Below are 17,654 nucleotides of genomic sequence, written 5' to 3'. Positions count from 1 at the left end.
TGATTATGGTCATGTCAATAAAAGACATTTGGGAAATATCAATTAAATAAGAAATTACTATTATTATTATTATTATTATTATTATTAATAATAATAATAATAATAATAATAATAATATTACTATTATTATTATTATTATTATTATTATTATTATAGCCTTTTTGTTAGTTGACTTCGTCGTTTCACATATTACTCAACATCCTTCAGGAAAACAACTAAATACGTTTTTTTTTATTGTTGGATTCACATTTACGAATAAAAAAAAAAAAGCCAAAATCGTTATCTTAAATTTATTATATTAAAAACAAAAAAAACATTTGTTTACTGATTATATCAAACCTCTTTTTTTTTACCTCATGTGTGCTCTTATTGTATCCAAATTGTATCCACATACGTCACTTCCGACTTCCCCTCCCCACTACTTCCTGTGTGTGCCGACAGTATGGCAGCGTCCACAGAGATCCACCTGGAGTTTGGGTAGGCGACTTTAAACCTCTTTATTATGGTCTAGTTTGCCTGTTTTGGTGTTCTGACAGCAGATTTGTGGAGACGAGATGTTAGTAAACCTCTGTATTGGTTTGTTTTTGCATCGTTAGCCTTCGTTCATGTAAATAAAGACCTTAAATCAGTGTGACAGCTGCTGCCTGCTAGTTTAGAGTTTGTTTATATGAAATATCTACCGTCCTGCAGTCGCTTCTTCTCTCTCATTTGACAGGGATAGAGACAGGTTGTATGTTGGCACTAATACGTTTTAGAAAAGAAGAAACCAGAGAGGAAAATACTCATATAACCGTGCACAGTAGCAGCACTGAACAGAGCTGACTTTAGCATCTTCTCTTTGTAACCATGCTGCACTGTGCAGCCTGTAAAACACTCAAACTGTGAGGTTATCTCACTCTCCTCCTCCACGACCTACCAGCACATCCTCGGTAGGACTGGTGATCACCTCTCCCGTTTCCTCCTGCAGCTCATCCAGATGTGCAAAGTCTGTCTGGCAAAACATGCCAGCAGGGATCTGACTGAACATAATCAATAACCTGCAAAACAAAAGGAGAACCATCTCCATCAAAACTATAAAGCTTAGACTCAAGTGCATCACAAAAAAACGAGGACTTGATTTGAGCTTGGCTGCTGTGAGAATTGACTTTTCAATAAAACAATAAAAATGACAGCAATAGACAGAAGCACATGGGTGGTGCTGGTGGGGGATAAGTATATAGTCCTTTTTCATGGTTCTGAAATTTGTGTTTGGTCGATTATTTCTCTGTTGTTACAATGCTAATTGGCATTTTATTCTACATCGTTGGAAAGCCTGTTTATTTACCTTCACAATGATGTCCAACTTGTAAGGATCATGCATTTGTGGGATGAGCAGCACAGCTGATTATGTGGGTAGCACCCAAGAAAAAATTGCCAAAATGCTCTGCCAGTTGTAAACAGTGTATTCTCCTGTTGGTGTTGACTCTTGTTTTGAGTTGTTTGGTGGATTGGATGATTGAACAAACAAGACATGTTGGCAATTTTACACTTTATTCATTTAATACACCGTCAGGAGCCTCAGTAGCGGTGGAAGATCCATACGCAGCCACAACAGCCTGGCACCTATTTATATACATTTATTTTTTTTGAAAATATTTTATTTTATGGGTCCCATAGTTCCCTATAATTTCCTTAAAAGGAACTGATATGTTACAGTAATTTATAGGAAGAAGGTCTTTTAGTTAGTCAGTGCATAGCAGGTCAGAGGAACATGCAAAAATGTGACATTTGTCTGCAGACAATCCTACAATTTAACAAATGTGGGTAATAAAGTTTCCAATAATAAATATTTTCTTGGGTTTAAATGTCAGTTTTTCTAGTCATTTAAAGGGACTGTTTGTGAGAATCAGAAATGCTTGTTAACATCGACACCTGTGGCCATTTAGTCAACGAAAGTCAGCGTCGGGCTCGCGCTTGTGCTCGCTCTAAATAGACATGAACGAGCATCGCTCAAAACAGTGAGGCGACACACGTCAGCTAAAACCACAATATCACTCTATATTTCACCTGCTTGGCAGTAATGTTAGCTGACCAGACGAAGGTCACTCCATGAATCACTGCTGATCTTAGTGTTGGCTTTTCCTGCTTCAGTCTCCTGACCGCGGTCGAAGGGAACAGGGGAGACACCGGCACCCGGTCAGAGACGATAGCGTTTCTCGCTGTCTTCACAAGACACGGAAAACCTCTGTTGGTCTGGAGGAGCTGCAGCATTTATTTCTGCACAAACGTCCACTGTACATTCATTGGATATTCTCAGAGCTACGAAGTCTTCTGCAGTGTGTAGTGAGCGCGCAACCACGTGAGGTGGAGCGAGCTGACTGAAGGCAGGCAGGCAGGCAGAGGAGCAGAGTACAGCAGAGACTCCGGCCCTGGAGACCAAAGCTGCGGTCTCCCCAACGTCCTCCGACCGCGGCCAACACTGTTTTGCAAGACGGGCTTCACTAGATATAACTTTGTGGTGTTGGTGCTTCCGTGTAGTTTGTGTTGGAGTCTACGTCTGAACAGCGTAGACACACACGAGCGCGCATATGCGAGCGCGCATGGGATACCGACCCGGGTGATTTATACGTGTAAGAAGTTAAGATTTTGTGCCGTTCTTTCAAGAAAATTCCTCGAAATAACGGCTCAACAACTGTTTGTAAACTCAACACGACTGACTTAAAAAAAAACGATTTCAGAACTTTTTCAAAATGACCATCTCTTCAAGTTCTTGCACCCCAGAAAGTCTTGTGGTCAGGTGCGTTGGATCTGTGACTGTGAAAGAACCAAAAGAAATCATGCACACTGTCGATCACTTGTACTCTTTTTTTTTTTTTATTAACAACGTTTTGGTCCACAGACATTTTTCAGGTACAATTCATACAATCAAACGTCACCCATATCAGTTCCTATACTTACTGCCAAATGAACCTACAGTTCTTTCCAGGAAACTTCCCAAGAAAAAAACATTAGGAAGTGAAATTAAAGTGTTACCTAATTTCAAACAATTGACAAAGTAATGGATAAAATATCCATTAATGTTCAACCGATAATGTTTTTGGCTAATCCAGTGAATTAAATACCTGACAGTTCAAAGTACTTAATCACAGTGATGCAAACATCCTATAGAAATACACTATTGACCTGAAGCTCAGAGACATGGCAGACTTAAATCATCACTCAGAGTTTGCTTATAAAGACTTGACTTGGTCCTGCTCCAGAAGACTTTAAACAGCTGTGTGCTTATGTGACTTAACAGTTTGGTCACCATGATGCAACATCCTCCACTGATCTCCAGATTATTTGTGGAGCAGCAGTTTGTACACCTGGACAGCCTAAACCTCCTGCCAATACGTCTTAATGGATTCTTTCAAGACCCCGAGTTTCCTCGCTGAGACACGCATAATATACAAAACCTTTCCCTTTGTATGGCCAAACTGCCCCGGGCTCAGAGTGATGGAAACCCGGCATAAATGAGTTTTATATATGTAATCCTGCAACCTGTTTAGGCCACTTAAATGTATGTGTTCTTTATCTGTACAGGTGTTTTATCTGACTCTTTTTTTTACTTTCTCTAGTGGTGGAGCAGAGTTGCTTTTCAATGGTGTGAAGCAACATCATGTGACTCTTCCAAACCAGTCCGAACCTTGTGAGTATCACCTGTCACCTGTCTGTGCATGTCAGAGTTAGAGCCTTATTGTGAAACTGATTTTATTCCTTTAAAATAAATGCTGTGTTGACAGTGTAAGAGACTGGTAGTGACACAATGTCAGATAGCTGCATCCCAGGATGAGAAATGTTCCTAATGACTTTTGTGTTTAGAGTTGTCACTTAAAGGACCTGTCCAGTGTTTCTGCAAGCTTTAGTCCATTTACTGCAAATCACATCCAAGACATCAGAAATCTCAGCTGCCAAATGACAACTTTTTACCGCACAAACTTTTACATTTAACTTTGAAATCGTGTTCACAACATCCATCTGTGCATGTTATTTGTCGTCAGGTGTTAATATTCTAACAGGACCGTTTAGTTGATGTAATGTGGTCAACCAATACTCAGTCCACCAGCACATGAACGCATCACCTTTGCTGACCTCTCAAATGAATCCATGTTTTTAGCTGCATTACCGTGTGATGATGATGTTAAATGAACTAGGTTCAGTGTGATGGTTTACATATCAAGTTTAGCCTCGCCAAGATGACTGTCATGGTGTACTGAAATGAATGGAAACCAATGGTTTCCTGTCAGGTAGGATGGTTTGAGGAGAAACCAAAGAATCCTTCACACTGTCGATCACTTATATTCACTTTATTAATGACGTTTTGGTCTTTTACCTGATTGACAGTGTGCAGGATTCTTTGGTTTCTTCACAGTCAAGAGTTTGTGATCATCCTATATACCTCAGTGAGAATGGTTTGGAAATATCATGGATAGATTGCATAAAAATGCGAAGGTATCAGCATTGTGCTGATTTTCACATAATTACAGCCGTTATCTCAAAACAATAAACGTGGTACAAAGAATGTTTTCTTTTTATATCATAATGGCCAAACATTAGCAAGGAAGTCTGTGAAAAGGTTTCCCTTCTCCCCTTTCCCCTAGGCCCTGTTCCCCAAAATTTAACTGTGTTTTTGTGTCTGCTTAATTATTAATTTCAGTCCAATGTTTCAGTTTATTTGATGCATTATCAATTAAGGTGTATAAATTGCACAAGCTTGTTTAGTTTGTTTGTTTTATTGGTTCATAGGCGTTTTGTTGTTCTGCCTAGGATGTTGAGGTAGATCAGTTGTTCAACGCCTCAATCAAGGAAAGTGCCAACAAGTATGCCTAATTATAAGGGATTGGTCATGATTTTCCAATTTTTCGAATAGTCGTTAAATCATAAAAAATCGACTACCACCGATAAAACGTGTGTATGGTATGCGGCAATTTTCGAAAAATAATCAACTAATTCCCAGTGATTATCAAATCGTATTTTTCTGAGAATGCACATTCCTACAAATTATGTCCTCTTAATAGGGAGGAGCTGGGACCTGTTAATTTGTAAGATAGTTAAGATAGTTCTGCAGTAAATGACACTCGATGTCTAATCTTTGGTGTGCCCATGGATGGGTGCCCATAGATAGATAGATAGATTGAGATGTCAGCAGTAACTCAGAGATCTTGTATTAATGGTATGTTCATTATTCTGTGTGAATTTGGATGCTTGCTCGGCTTAGCTCACCCTATACTAACATACCTGGACAGGTGGTAGGTTTGGTTGGGTGAAATCCCATTCACCGGAGTAAGGGAAGGGAAGGGGAGAAAGGAGTTGTCAGCTTGCTGTGAGGCTGTAGCTTTCTTTTGTTTGGTGTTCCTTTAATTCAGGTTAAATGTTGTTTTATTGAATTTCCCAGGTTTTTGTTAATAAATGCCACGTTATTGCACTACTCCTGCGTATCGACCCGGTTCTTCAACATCCCTTTTTTTAAAGTTTTCTAGTGCCAAACCACCTCATCTGCCCTTTATATGGGATGGCAGCACTACAACGTATTTTGAGATGCATTATCTCCTTTATAAGAGATAACCTGACATACAGCTCAGGCCTCTGGTAGTGAAATATGAACAATATGGAAATTAATTTACATTAGGATTTTTGGAGGGAGGGTGGTGACACATCTTGTGATCTGTGGCTTGTGATATACAGTACCTTTTTTTTTTTTTGCTTCAGGGCTATATCTATTTAGTGTAGCGGGCATGGCACTGCTGCAACAGCATATAATGGAGACACGTGTTGCTCCAAAAAGCAGCTACTAGTTTATTTAAATTGACAGAAAATTATGTCTTTTAAAAAACACACTTACATTATAACAGCTGATGTAACACAACAATGTTATAACAGAACATTAGAACTTCAGGTTTATTTGAACCAATATGCCATATTCTGAGGTTTTGTTGACATTATGCTATAATATCATATCATACAACAGCAAAATCTATTAGTCAATATTCGGTGTTGATGCAAGCTCTATTATTAACCCATTTAAATCCAATGTAAATAAGCCTTATAATCGTTTTTATTTGCACTTCTCTGTATATCCTATAAGCCATTATCCTCCAATCACTTCCCCATTTCTTCTCTCTCTCTCTTCACCTCCATCCTCACTTCTAAACTGACCCTTTCTACCCTTTTCACTTGTGAATGTGGCCCATTGTTAATGCCAATGTGTGTATGTGAACGGAGGTGGTGAAGGGGGCAAAAAGGGGAAGATAATGTGTTTTTTCTGTGGGTCGCAAAAAGGGTGACGGAGCTGTTTTCTTTTTTGGGTCTGAGATCATTTCGGCTGACTAGGCAGGCGTGTGCTCATTTCTCAGTTCATAAAAACTTCTCCCACCTCAGGATCCAAATTGATTAGATTTTATTTTGCTGTGGGATTCGGGCACCTTCCAATATGGGTCACTAACTCAGCATGGGGGAGTCGAGGGAAAACCCGCCCCGCAGCCCGATTTTATTTCCCAAACCCTGCTCAGGACCCGGGTCATTGAGAAAATAAAGAGAGGAGAATGGAAGTTGCTTCGAGGTTAAAATGTCTTGTGGGTTTATATATATATATATATATGTGTGTGTGTGTGTGTGTGTGTTACGGAGAGAGGGAACAAACGAGAGAAATATGTGTCTTTGACTAAACAAAGGGTGTTCATCCATGGCGCTGATGTTACCACGACAACAAAAAGACAAAAGTTGACCAGAACAGGGAATGTCAGCCAGATATGACCTTGCTGCACCAGCCGACCTGCGTGTATATATGTATATATATATGTGTGTGTGTGTGTGTGTGCGGTTTTGCCATGTTTTGTGCACAAAGTTCATAATTCTAACGCCACAGGAGCACTGGGACATTTTGACGTAACATTTCCTGGACGTATTAGCTCACTGTGATCTGAAGTCTGGAATGGTTGTGTGCGTCTGGCAGGTTTGCTGATCCTGAAAATGTCGCTCCGAACTAATTTCGCCTCACACATCAATGTGTGTGTGTGTGTGTGTGTGTGTGTGTGTGTGGGGTGTGTGTTGGTACAGAAGGGGTGCAGTGAAGGCAGATATAATTGGTTCTGAATCCTTCGTATTTCTCTTTGACCCCAGCCGGTGATTGATGACCCTCGACTGAAAGACCCCACCCCCACTCTCTGTCTCTCTCTCTATCTTTCTCTCTCTCTCTATCTCTCTCTCTCTCTTTCTCTCTCTCTCTCTCTCTCTCTCACTCTCACACACACACACACACACACACACACAACAAAACCCCCGTGGTCTAAGGATCACACAGTTTTTTTGCCCCCCTCGCATCAGCAGAAAGATGGATAGCTCATCCCCCCCTTCACATGACCGTCATAATCGCACAAAGACAGAAAAGGAAAAGGAGAAGAAAGAAAAGGGGGGTGACAAAAACCTGCACGCACAAAAGAAAAGCGGGCACGGTTTTGAATCGGCGTCAAAATGGCGCCTTTTTTCCCCCTCCCCTCCCTTTCCTTGCCTCCTTTCCACCCACGCAACGCAGCTATCCCAAGATGCTTCAGGAGCTCTGTGACGCATTTTCCCCTTCTCTGTTGTCTGTTTGCTCCCTGATTTTCTTTCTACCTGGACCGCGACGCGCTATCAAAAACCATCTCTTTCTTTCACCTCTCTTAACTCTTTATTTCTTTCTTCCATTTTTTAAAACAGTTCATTTATACAAGGCCACCTTTTTAGCTTCTGGGGGATTTAAATGTGTAGCCCTATGTGTAACCTTTTACAAGAAAGCCATTAAAAGGGCAGCGCCATGATGACTGTTTCTGTTATAAAAAAAGAAGCTGTCTGAATTATTAGCGACCTGAGTGTATTGAGCTGAGACAACCTATTTATTTCCTATGTGCAACTTTTAACATGTTTGCTTATGTGTGTGTGTCTCTAGGGAGGGAAATAAAAAAAAGAAGGCGAAAGAAATGAAGGAGAGAAAAAGAAGAGAGGTTTTATGAGAGAATGAGAGAGAGTGTGAGAGAGTGTGTGTGAGACGGAGAGAGAGAGCAAATGAAAAAGTAAATGGGCGAGAGGATGAAAGAGCGAATAAGGGGTAATGGTGGAGAAAAATTACCAATGGTTAAAGGCAGAGAGAGAGAGAGAGAGCAAAGAAAGGAGTCACCACAAAGAAGGAGTTATGACTGCTGTAGTGATTAGTTCTGTTTTTAGCCCCGCAGAGGTGCAGGTCAATATTCACTGCCTAGTACTCTAGTGTGTGTGTGTGTGTGTGTGTGTGTGTATGTGTGTGTGTGTGTGTGTGTTGCAAGGGGAGGTATTTGTCGTTTTCTTTATATGGAGGCCTGGAACCGTAGAAAACCAGCACTATCATTATACTACTGAGCTGGCCGGCAGCACTGCAATTAACCTGAGCACCATTCACACAGGCTGCACGTGCAGACACACACACACACACACACACACACACACACACACCCCTTATAGATCACAGTCTGTTGCCCTCATAGCCACAGTGACCACGCAGGTGCCTCTACAAATCTTTTTGTCCCAAGCTAAATGCTGCAAGTAGGCCTTCAAATATGTCTCCTATAACTTGTGTGTGGAATAGGTTTTTATGTTTGTTTTTTTTAGTTTGTATTTCATTTTATTGTATCTTTTTTTTGTATTTTTTGTAATCAGCAAGCACAGTCATTTCTGTGATGTCATGGCTGAATAAATGAAACCTTGAACGGTATAAGGTGACACACATTTCTGTCTGATGTGTGGACCTAGATTTGATTATAACCCCTTTTCTCTGTATAATTTCATAATGTGAAAAAGCAGATATGTTTGGCCAAAATGTCTCAGTAATTTTAGATGTGCACAAAACGTAAGACTATATCTAACAGAATAATTAATTTAAAACGAAAGCAAATACCACCTGTGACCATGCAGCATTTGTTTTTCTTTCTCCTGCGTATTTGTGAATGTATTTCATGTAAAAAAAACCTGCAGTCTTTGCATAGTTGTAATGTGATATTAGCTCCTGCCTTTGATCCAGCTGAACTCCTCAACCCTCGTGTGGTTTCGCCGCCTACCTGCTACGGCTTCACCGCTCTCCTCACACCTGACTCACCGTCGTCCTCCTACCCTCGTATACGTGCTCCATCTGCTGCTCTCGTTTCCTCTTCTCACCCTTGTAACGCTCCCTCTCTTCCGTTTATTTACTCTCTTCCTTGTACATTTCCATCCCTCGTCTCCTCTGTTCTATCGTTCATCTGGTCGAGGAGGCCGATACTGTTAATTTTGATGGTGTGTGTGTGTGTGTGTGTGTGTGATATGGCTACCAGGAACTGCAGCACTGCTCTCAACTGTTATCGCGAGGCGTCGTGCTCATGTACATTAGGAGGACAGCTGCGATCACACACACACACACACACACACACACACACACACACACACACACACACACACACACACACCGCACGCTCGAACACGCAACACACAGGAAATGGTCACAAGAAAATGTGTTTTGTTGCATTCACCTTGTTTTTGTTGTGTTTGTGTGTCCATATTATTACACTGTTTTATAAGAAAACCTCCAGTTTTGTAAGGAAACACAGGAAGCATTACTACTACTCTCTAAAAGCTCTCACAATCTGGATGTTAACAACAGCCGTAACTCTAATATATTCATCGTTAGTTGTTTAGTGGGGATTTACCCTAAAACCCTCTCATTGTCGTCGCCTTTCTGGCGTTCTGTCAGTCGGTCTGAGTGAGGCTCGACCTATTGTGGAGACGAGGTCAGTCTGATTGTTCAAGAGGTCAGACTCATAGAAAAAAAATCGAGCATTGCTGATATTCAAGCTCAGACGAGAAAGCAACGCGTTTAATGTTTGACTCTTAACAAAAGAAAGATTCTGAAATTGGGTTTTCTGATCATTTTTATTTAAGTCCTGCATTGAAAAAAATGGCACTAAAAGTGTGATGCTAGAGAGAAATATTATTGCATTTATATTTTTTAAGAAGTAGATGCTTTTTAGGAAAATACCTGGGTTTAATTTCTTCATTTTTAAAAAATGTCGAGGTGTGTAGACGGATTTTGTTTTCTAGATCTCTTCGGGTCGTTTCCAGATTTATACACACAAATCATTAATTTAATTTCTTTTCTAGCCAAGGTGAACAATGTCGCTCTTGGCCATTGACATCAGTCAACCCTCCCCCCCATTTCCAGTGTCCTCTCCTTCCCCCCCCCCAACGTACACATACACTCATAAATATACATGCAGACACACACACACACATATACACAGCTTCGTCCCGCCTGGTGCTTCTGTCGCGTCACATCGACCAGGGGGCTGGAACCGTGCACCTTGACCCTTAACCCCTGACCTGTGACCTCTGTTGTCTGCCTGTGTATGGGCTTTGTGTGTGTGTGTGTGTGCTTCTAGGGGACGTGAAGCAGCTGCTGGTCTGGATCCAACAGAACCTGCTGAAGGAACGGCCCGAGCTCTTTGTCCAGGGAGACTCTGTGTGAGTGTGTGCGTGCACTTGACACCCACTTGGATCTGTGTTCAACAATATAAAAGATATGATATGTTATACATCACACAAAACTGCCATGATATGACTGTAATATTTGATCAAAGTGAAAATGAAACTGAAGTCGAGGAGCTTTCTGAAGCATTTTTTCCTGCAGTTCCAAACTGCTGAGGAAAAAAACAAAACACAGTCTAGCCCTTCAGGTTATGGGTTTCAGTAAGATGATTACCTGTGTGTGCATGTGAGCTTGTGTGTATGTGTGTGTGGGTTCCAGGGCTCACAGCAGCCTTATAGGACTGGCTGACTTTTACAGCTGCCTTTGTGCAGGACTATTTATAGCACCACCTAACCAATGAATGGAGAAAAAGCTGGCCTACCTATAAACCGTATAGATTAGATGTGTGTACTTTATGTTGGCAGCACACCATCATCAGGGCTGTTTTCTTCATTATCTTTTAAAAAAGATCTATGGGTTGCTGTGTGTGTGATTAGTTTACAATCTTTACCTTTCTTTAATTCTTTTGTTCTTTCTCAAAGCAGCCCTGTTTTTTTTTTTGTGTGTGTGTGGACACGTTTGTACTCGCAGGTTTCCTCTCACATTGACGTCAGAGCATCTACAAGGTGGAGAGAAGCGTATTTGAACGGCTTCAGGCGTTCTCTCACCGTCCACATCACCTAAATAATTTTCCTCAGGGATAAAATACACCAGCATACGTTCAGAAGGCTGCACCCATAGGTGTTTGTTGTTACCCTCCCCCCCCATTATCCCCATTATCCTCTTTTGAAGGGTGCTGATTTTTTTTAAGCTTCTTCTGTATGTTATTTTTGGGCCGCTATTAATTTCCAGTGACAGTTTGTTTTTTCTCTCCCCCCCACGATCTCTCTACTCTTTTTTTACCTCAGCAACTTATGTCTCTTTTATTTTTAAAAATATGTATATATTATTTTCAATCCTTGTTAGGCAGAAAACAATTTGATTTGATTTTGATTTGATAGGGACGATGCAATTTAACATAGTTCCAAAACAGGGCATGAAACTGAGTTTATAGCTATTGCTAATTTCTTCTAAACTCTTGTCCCTATTTTGAGAGTTTGGGATTGCTATAATAACAGTGCTTTACGCATACAGTATTTGCAGATAGAGTAGTGTAAAAATGTATATAGCTTTAATGCGTTAAGTGCTTGTTTATGGTCCTATATGGGCTGTAACATGGACACACACACACATGCAGTCACTTATACTGATTGTTTACATAGATAATACTGGTTGTCTATTCATTTTATACTGTGTAGTGTTGAAAATTAAAACACCGGACTTGATTTCCTATTTTCTCCGGGCTACATTTTCCTATGAATTGTAAATAAATAAATATATATATATATATCATAGTTTTTGACTGAAAAAATGTCAGCAAAAAAAATGTTTCTAGTGTACACTTTTGTGTATTCATCTAATTATCAAATAGTCAGGCTGTGCTTGCAAAGAAATGACTCCAAATGACTCCTGTGTCCCAATTCATCACCCCAAAAAGTTAAAGACTAAATGGGAATAATTAGTAAGAATTGAATTAGTAATAATATATATATTTCAAAATGTGTTTTAATTTGACAGACTTACATTCACAGAGAAAATAAAAAATCGTATCCCTGAGAAAGAGAAAAAGACATTTCTCTTTTGTTAAACATTTTAATCTTCTTTCATTTAATTTTGTTATATTTCAAAACAACTTGAACATTTTCTCTTGATTTGTTTTATTTGCTTTTTTTATGTAGATCATTTTGTTCCCTTATTGTGTTTTTTTACGTACATCTGTGGAGGCATTACTGCTATCCCTGTCTATATTTTACACGCATACGTACGAGTGTTACCTTTGGGAAATGGGTCTGACTCAAAACGGTGTGTTTTCCCACAGGAGACCTGGGATACTGGTGCTTATCAATGATGCAGACTGGGAGCTAATGGTGAGCACTGGGAGCCATGCTCACTGTCACATGTGTGTGTGTGTGTGTGTGTGTTTCCAGCTTGTAAAAACATGCATTATTTTGAACTCTTTGAACTCAACCAATGTTGTCTGTTTTCAGGATGCACCATTACCGTGTTAAATGAGTGGAGATCATGTCTTCATACATAGATCCATATAACTATACACATAACATTTAATTCAAGACTGTGTGTGTGTGAGTGTGAAGGTTAGCCTGCGTGTTCACTGACACCGAGATTGCTCATTTTCTTTGAGTCAGTTAATGTTTCATGCAACGTGAAAGCAGCTGCAAGACAAGTTTGTCCTTGGGGTCTCATATCTGAACACATATTTACATGCACACACGGTGTGAACGCTTCAATTTGAATCCATTGATTCAATTACAGGACGCAGCACAGGATGTAAATGAAATGAAAAGTTTGTCATTGATTGGACCCCGATGGGAACACAGGAGCGATGCACACATTTGTATTAGCAAAAGACAGATATTTCTCCTTTTGACTCGTAGAGATGTTTGAATATTGAATATTGTGTGTGTTTTCTGAACCTCAGGGGGAGCTGGACTACCAACTGCAAGACCAAGACAACGTTGTGTTTATTTCTACTCTTCATGGAGGATAGCAAAAACATATCTTTGCAATCTCTGTAACAGCCTTTTCTCCACCTCCTCTTTCCACCCCACATCTCAACAACACGCCACCCCATTGGACGCTGTGGATGTGTCAGCCTTGCACCGTGAGGTCTGGCCGTGATTGATGCTGGTGTGCAGGAATGAGGGGAAATTCAGAGGTGAAGAACATTTTTGAAACTGTGTGGTGACAATTCTGTGGACGTTTGCGTAACATTTTTTTAAAATCAAACTGGACAGGTGTAATGGGCTATCATACGAAGCTCTGGTTGTACATGCTAAATACCGACAGTTGGTGTGTAAACCTTCATCTCCCAGCATCCTCTCTTCTAGCATGACCATGAAAGACAAAATGACCTTATGTCAAGGTCCACAATGACCTTCAGTCTTGCACGAGAATATAAAATAAAAGGTAACACTTTGCTTTAACCCCCTCCTAATTTAAAATGTAATAATAGATGCATAACACACTGTAATAGTTGTAAGCAGATATTTGGACATTTTAAGCATTTATTAATGTATTTGTCAACAATTATAACTTCTCCTATAAGACATGTATTTTATCTGTGTTTTATGATATTGTTATACATTATCTGTTTATACACCAACAACCAGTTATGGATACTTTTCATGTGAAGTTACAGTTGTTGACAAATAATTAGTAAACCAACCAATGTCCCTACATCTGCTTATAACTCCATTATAGTGTGTTATTAAAAAAATGTATATTGTGCTTAGTAATGCTAATTAGGTGGGTTAAAATAAAGTGTTGCCAAAGAAAAAAAAAAGTTTTTGTTTTTTTTGGTACCATAAGATTGCAAAAAAATATAAATTCTTAAAATATGTTTTATACTTCTAATTGTTTCTTATATTTTTTCCTCACAAAATTGAAAAAAAAAAAGATTAAAAGCTTTTTTTAAAGAAATTTTAAAGAGTCCTGACTATTTTTTTTTTATACAATAATTTCTAATTATCAAAATAGTATTTTTCTTTCAAAATATGTGAACAATTAAACAACATGTATTCTTTACTTGATTTCACTTATGCATTCCTGACAGGAGTGCATATTTCAAGTTATAAACACTGGTTAAAAAAAATAAAAAAATGCATTAAAGATAAATAAATTAGGGAATGTAATTCTAGATGGTTTTCTCTTTAATGTATTAAGAATATTGCAATTGCAGTAAAATTATATTCATACTGAATTTCTAAAGCTGTCTTCCATGTTATTATTGTTCACCAATGTAAAGGTTGTTCTTTTACAACTCCCCAACCCACACTGTGTGTTCCTGCACTAGACAAACTGCAGCTTATCTCTCTAAAGTGCAATTTAGGCTGCAAGGATCCACTGTATATAGCCTATACCGCACACATGCAGAGGCCTATACAGCCAAACAGCTTTTCTCAATTAGGATTGTACATCACGCTTCGATAATTCCTGGTGATGGTTTATATCTGATCGATTTAAGCCAAGCTCTGTGATCACACTGCAGTTTTAGGCTGATTAGATGAGACTTGAGGAAGATTTTACCTTCCTATAGCCCCACTCAGCTGGAATATGCACAAGAGGAGGGGTGGTGGTGGTGTGTGTGTGTGTGTGTGTGTGTGTGATAGTGTGTGTGTAGGCCTATGTGTGTGTGTGTGGTGGTGGTGGTGGTGGTGGGTGGGGTGTGAACTCCAGGACCACTGCGGGAGGTCGAGGTCTAGCCCCCGGGCTGCCCTCCCCTGAACGCCCGGGGCGACTTAAAACCTTTTCTCGGCTGTGGAGTCCGATTTGCAACGGGAAACCGGCTGATAATGGCCGCTAGAAAGGAAATGCTAATGAGGCTGCTGTGAGGGGGTTACAGAGAGGAGAAAGTGTAGCACTGTGGCAGACACTGACTGGGGACACTGGGGACACTGGGAGACTTTTACGCATGATCCAAAACATGTTTGTGCAAGTGTGCATGGGCTTGATGCCTCTTATAGGGCCACCATTTTACAATTTTTGGACCAAATATTAAGAACAAAAAAGTCTATTGTAGATTTCAAATGTCTTTAAACGTTTGATCTTATCTATTACAACCTATTTTCCATAATTCGTGTGTGAATCATACCCACATTTTCTTCCCTCTCTGTTTCCTTTTGCTACTCAGTTACAAATGCATGCAGGGTCTGGACTATTACCTGGACCTGCACAGTTTCCAGTGCATCCTGCACACACACACACTGACTGGGCATACTGGGGACACTGGGAGACTTTTATGCATGATCCAAAACATGTTTTTGCAAGTGTGCATGGGCTTGATGCCTCTTATAGAACACCATTTTACAATTTTTGGACCAAATATTATAAGAACATCAAAGGCTTCAAAAGTCTATTGTAGATTTCAAATGTTCTTTAAACATTTGATTTTATCTATTACAACCTATTTTCCATAATTCGTGTGTGAATCATATTTATTCCCTCTCTGTTTCCATTTGTTACTCAGTTATAAATGCATGCAGGGTCTGGACTATTAACTGCACCTGCACAGTTTCCAGTACATCCTGCAGACACACTGACTGGGGATACTGGGGACACTGGGAGACTTTTATGCATGATCTAAAACATGTTTGTGCAAGTGTGCATGGATTTAATGCCTCTTATAGGCCACCATTTTACAATTTTTGGACCAAATATTAAGAAAATCAAAGGCTTCAAAGTCTATTGTAGATGTCTTAAGTCTTTAAACATTTGATTGTATCTATTACAACCTATTTTCCATAACTTGTGTGGGAATCATACCCACATTTTATTCCCTCTCTGTTTCCATTTGCTACTAAATACATGCAGAGTCTGGACTATTACCTGGACCTGCACAGTTTCCAGTGCATCCTGCACACACACTTGACTGACTGGCTGGTGGCCTCAGCACCATCAGATCACACACGTGTATCATAACGACTCTGAGCAGTTCATGTTACAACAGTGGGTATAAAAAGCGCCTGTGATCTCCAGTCTGTAATAAACAGCCTTATAATAAACACTAGCCAATACAAATGAACTGCTAGATTATGCTTTTACATAACAGTATTGATTTAGTTGGGGCTTTTTTTACTATCAGGGTGATCATTTTGTAAAATGATTTTTTTCTGCAACGAAAAATTGCATTCCTGCATTGAAGAAAATATCTTCATCCCTATTATTTCGATTATGGTGACAAAAACAACTATTGCCAGATTTGCTCTCCATCGTGTTTTCATATATTGCACCCATAGTTTCCTGCAGGGATGTTAAGTTGTGTGAACAAAAACACTGTAGAAATATATAGTTTATACAGCATGCATGTCCAAATAACTTAATTAGATGCATTTTATAGCATCTATTGCCACAATCACAATGTAACAAGACTTAGCTTTTCTACACTAAACCTACTGATTATTATTATTATTTATTTTTAAAGGAACTCTTTATTTATGAGAAACACATTCCGTGTTTGTTAACACGTGCAAAAATCATCGCATTTGTGTTTCAAATATCAATTAAAATAGTTAATACACGGTTGTATTTTTACAAGCTACTGATATTCTGTAAAAATAAATAAAGAGAATCAGTAGCACAGTCCATTTTACACAGAGGCATTGATGCAAACAGGATGCAACTGATCCCCTGGAATTAAGAAAGGTTAGCCTTTAATGTTCAACAACACACACACACACACACACACACATTGGCTGTGTGTATGTGTGTGTGTTATTTTCAATTAAACGTGGAACCTATACAAAATAAAATAAAAAGATATTTGAAATAAGAAAATATCTTTTAGGGGTTATATATTGTTTTATATTTTCGTTAAAAAAAAAACGTTTTAATTATCTATTAGATTAATATGAGTTTAAATGTTCAACAATTTGTGGTTTTGAAAAATAATAATAATAATAATAATTAGAACAATTATTAAAAAGTAATTAAATAAAGAAAAGAATGAAAAAAGATAAAAAGATAATGGGCCAAAGAAGTGTCCCCACGTGATTTATCAGTGACGCTGTTTGGCAGCATCAGTCATCATCAGGCCTCTTGTGTCTTTACAGCACTGTAATATAGCAGGCTTTGATTTTCCCTTAGAAGCATTTAAAAATTGCGTTTTAAGTAATATATCAGTGGTTTAAGAGCCTTCCTGTAGGATGCACTTTGCCTTAATAGGCTCTAAATAGCCTCTCTATATATAATAAATTATAGAATTATCTAAGAAGCTATTTTTTCAGCCAAATGTAGCTTTTAGGCTTAACCAAAACTTATTAAAATATAAAAACCTATTTAATCTGTTCATGACTTCATGCATCTGATGGAACAGTTTTTTTTTATATAGCTTTCCTCGTCTCACGTGCATGTGTGTGCTGCGTGCAGGCCTCACTCCGCGCGAGCACTCAACTCACTGCTTTTCTACTATTTGCCAAACACAGTCGATACATCGATGCTCCCAAGTCGATATTTGCCATTTAAAACAAACAGTCTTGATTAGATCTTCGACAAAAGTGTAAATACCAATCGAGGG

At 39.1% G+C, this 17,654-nt stretch overlaps 1 protein-coding gene across 1 annotated transcript; it reads left to right on the top strand.

Annotated features, from left to right (window-relative positions):
* The first annotated feature begins 381 nt into the window (after positions 1–381).
* On the top strand, positions 382–13,944 carry urm1 (ubiquitin related modifier 1). Its single transcript, XM_037753654.1, has 5 exons — positions 382–477; positions 3,597–3,667; positions 10,437–10,518; positions 12,441–12,489; positions 13,062–13,944. Exons 1-5 carry the CDS (start codon positions 443–445, stop codon positions 13,128–13,130), a joined length of 306 nt encoding a protein of 101 aa, XP_037609582.1. The 5' UTR covers positions 382–442; the 3' UTR covers positions 13,131–13,944.
* Positions 13,945–17,654: the final 3,710 nt, after the last annotated feature.

Source organism: Sebastes umbrosus, chromosome 19 (assembly GCF_015220745.1).
Source record: "Sebastes umbrosus isolate fSebUmb1 chromosome 19, fSebUmb1.pri, whole genome shotgun sequence".
NCBI lineage: Eukaryota > Metazoa > Chordata > Actinopteri > Perciformes > Sebastidae > Sebastes > Sebastes umbrosus.
The sequence above is the reverse complement of the archived record's forward strand: the minus strand, read 5'-3'. Positions and strand labels throughout refer to the sequence as shown.

Coding starts and splice junctions, on each gene's coding strand:
- urm1 (XM_037753654.1), top strand. CDS start 443: ATGGCAGCGTCCACAGAGATCCACCTGGAGTTTGG. Junction 478..3,596: donor GAGATCCACCTGGAGTTTGG/GTAGGCGACTTT, acceptor TACTTTCTCTAG/TGGTGGAGCAGAGTTGCTTT. Junction 10,519..12,440: donor TTTGTCCAGGGAGACTCTGT/GTGAGTGTGTGC, acceptor GTTTTCCCACAG/GAGACCTGGGATACTGGTGC.